Genomic DNA, 2,827 nt, shown 5'->3' on the forward strand with positions numbered 1-2,827 from the left:
GCCGGCAGCAGAGGCGGTGCGGCGGCTCGGGGGCGCCCACGGGCTCCTTCCCTGAAGTTTGCTCCAATCCAAACTGCCCCGCCGCCGCCCCGATCCCCCCCAGGGCAGCCGCGCAGGCGAAGGTGGCGCGCAGCAGTGTCCTACAGGCGGCCCCGGCCTCCTGCCCCGGCGGGGTGGGCACCGCCTCGCCCGCTCCGCTGGCACCCCCCTCCGTGCCGCGTGCCACCAGGCCGGACGTGAGACGGCGCGGGGCTGGCGCCGTGCCCTGCGCCTGGGCCAGCGCTGTTCCTGCCCGCAGCCCCCGCGAGCCGGCGGCGCGGCGGGGCCGGGGTCTGCTGCCCCTCGGTGACCCGGCGAAGGGCCTGGCTCGGCGGGCGGGGGGAGTGCCAGCTGCCTAGGCCCAGTGGCGAGAGCCGGACGCCCGAGTCCCTCTCTGCCTGACCCGGGCTGCTTCCTGCAGCTGCTGCGGGCAGATTGGATTAAAGCAGCCGAACGGGGCCGGAGCCGCAGCAGCTCGAGCTCCCCGGGGACCCGCGGCGGTGGCCACGGCTGGTGCGCAGCAGGGGGGGCGGTGTGCGACGGGGACAGCGGCTCCACGGAGCACCCGCTCCCACTCCAACCCGCAGCCTCCGCTCCCCGGGGGCTGAGGGTGGCCCCGGGGCGGTCGGGGAGGCTGAGAGCACAAAGCCGTCGGAGGGACATGCTGGGGCCAGGCGCGGGCGGGGGGCCGAGACATGCTGAGCCGGGTGCCATGTGGGGGGAACATGCCCAGCTGGGGGGGAAGAAGACACGGGGCACAACAGCCGAGTCCCAGGCTTTATTGCGTGGGGGGCTCTGCTGAGGGCACAGGCGCGCGGACGACACATCACGAGGCGGCGCGGCAGGGCGGGGGGCAGGATTAATGCGAGGTGCCAGGGCGCCAGCTGGGCAGGGCCTGCCCTGGGCGCTCGGGCTGGGGGGGCCGGCCCCAGGCCCACACCCCTTCAGCCAGCGTGGCCTGGCCCCCCCTCCCCCATGCCAGCGGAGAAGGTGCCGGCCCCCAGGCAGGCCCAGGTGGGGGGCACGACGCTCTTTGGACTGGACCCGGGGCAGCCTGCAGTGGCGGGGGGTGCGGCTCAGAGGGGCCCGATGCTGCTGACCGTGGTGTAGCTGCCCTTGGAGAGGGAGGGGGCGGTGGCGGTGGCATCGTCATCGGCGGGGGGCCGGCGGGCGCGGCAGGCGCAGGGACAGGTGCTGGCGCAGGTGGCCAGGAAGGCCTGGCGGAAGCGGCGGTTCATGAAGCAGTAGACGAGCGGGTTGGCGCAGGCCGAGGCGTAGGACAGCAGGTGGATGAAGGAGATGGGGGCGCCGGCCAGGGCGCGCTGCGCGGCGCCCGGGGCAAAGGCGCGCCACGTGTTGGCGGTGAAGACGGGCAGCCAGCACAGGAAGAAGAGTGCCACGATCACCACCAGCATCCGGATCACGCGCCGCTTGGCCCCCAGCTGCGCCTCCGACCGGCTGCTGCGCGCCCGCTCCGGCCCCGCGCTGCTCAGCGCGCCCAGCTCCAGCGCGCCGCCCGCCCCCGTCAGCTGCACGTAGCACCCGTCGCCTTCCTCGCTGCTCCGGCCACCTGCAACACCGCGCGGACGGGTCACGGTCACCCGTCGGTGCTGGGCGCCCGGGAGAGCGCAGGCCAGCGGAGCGAAGCCCAGCTCAGCCCCACACTCACCGCCAGCCTCCCTCTTCACGTCCATCTCGAAGCGGATGCCGCGGTAGAGCTCACGCGAGATGAGCCCGTACGCCACGGCCATCACCACGCCGGGGATGAAGAACAGGATCAGCAGCAGCATCAGGTACCTGGGCAACGTAGCGCAGCCGGTCAGCGGGGCCGCCGCGCCCCCGCCCCACAGCCCAGCACGGCGCAGCACTCACCAGGCCTGACTGAAGGGCTGGCTGGGCCAGGCGTGGAGGCACTGGTAGAGCGGGGGCCGCAGGGCCTGGGCCAGCGGCACCGTGGTGCTGTACACGGCGTAGGGCAGCATGAGCAGGGCAGAGAGCAGCCAGGTGCTGGCGATGACGCGCGCGGCGTGGGAGCGCGTCTGCCAGGCCCGCGACTGCAGCGGGTTGCAGATGGCGCTGTAGCGCTCCAGTGCGATGGCCACCAGGCTGAAGGTGGAGACGCTCACCGACACGCCTGTGGCGGGGCGACCGTGAGCGCCGGGGCCGCCCGCGGCGCCCGCCCCCGCCGCCGGCTTCCCCAGCCCTGCCCCGCGACGTGAGCTTCCCCCAGCCCACTCACCGCTGCGGCCTTCCGCCAGCAGTGCCCCCCTCCGCCCCGTGCCACAAACTCCCCCCGGCAGTGCCCCCGGCAGGGCAGGCGCTCACCCATGAGGTAGGCCATGAGCTTGCAGACGACGTCGCCGAAGACGAAGGTGCCCATGAGGTTGGGGACGAGGCTGAAGGGCATGCAGCACAGCGCCAGCAGCAGGTCGCTCAGCGCCAGCGAGAGCAGGAAGGCGTTGGTGACCGTGCGGAGGCGCCGGTTCAGGGCCAGCACGGCCACCACCAGCGCGTTGCCCAGCACGCTCAGCGCGAAGATCAGCCCGTAGAGCAGCACCCGCACCGTCACCTCCAGCTCTGCGCCGCAGCGGGGGGGTTAGCGCCGCCGGGCCCCCGCCGGCCCGCGGAGGGGCCCTGGGGGCGGCGCTCGCTGCCTGCCCCCGACGGCGCGGCTCCCGCCCCGGACACCCCCTCACCTCGGGACGGCCGCGCGGCGCGGCGGAAGGCGTCGCAGGCGCCGGAGCCGTTGGCGGACAGGTTCAGGCCCCCGGGGCGGCAGGTCGGCTCC

The 2,827-nt window shown here is 74.8% G+C and overlaps 1 protein-coding gene across 1 annotated transcript in view; it reads right to left on the bottom strand.

The window, feature by feature from the left end:
• Positions 1 to 803: 803 nt before the first annotated feature.
• The window catches only part of LOC109305572, a 5,059-nt gene continuing 3,035 nt past the window's right edge, over positions 804 to 2,827 (bottom strand). Inside the window, exons 5-9 of the mRNA XM_019528558.1 lie at positions 2,736 to 2,823; positions 2,365 to 2,616; positions 1,912 to 2,173; positions 1,709 to 1,836; positions 804 to 1,609 (exon numbers count right to left, since the gene is read on the bottom strand). Of these exons, the coding sequence (XP_019384103.1) occupies positions 1,116 to 1,609; positions 1,709 to 1,836; positions 1,912 to 2,173; positions 2,365 to 2,616; positions 2,736 to 2,823 (1,224 nt within the window). The 3' untranslated portion in view covers positions 804 to 1,115. The remainder of the gene's footprint in view (positions 1,610 to 1,708; positions 1,837 to 1,911; positions 2,174 to 2,364; positions 2,617 to 2,735; positions 2,824 to 2,827) is intronic.

This window comes from Crocodylus porosus, unplaced genomic scaffold, assembly GCF_001723895.1.
Source record: "Crocodylus porosus isolate Cpor-Errol unplaced genomic scaffold, CroPor_comp1, whole genome shotgun sequence".
NCBI classification, from domain to species: domain Eukaryota; kingdom Metazoa; phylum Chordata; order Crocodylia; family Crocodylidae; genus Crocodylus; species Crocodylus porosus.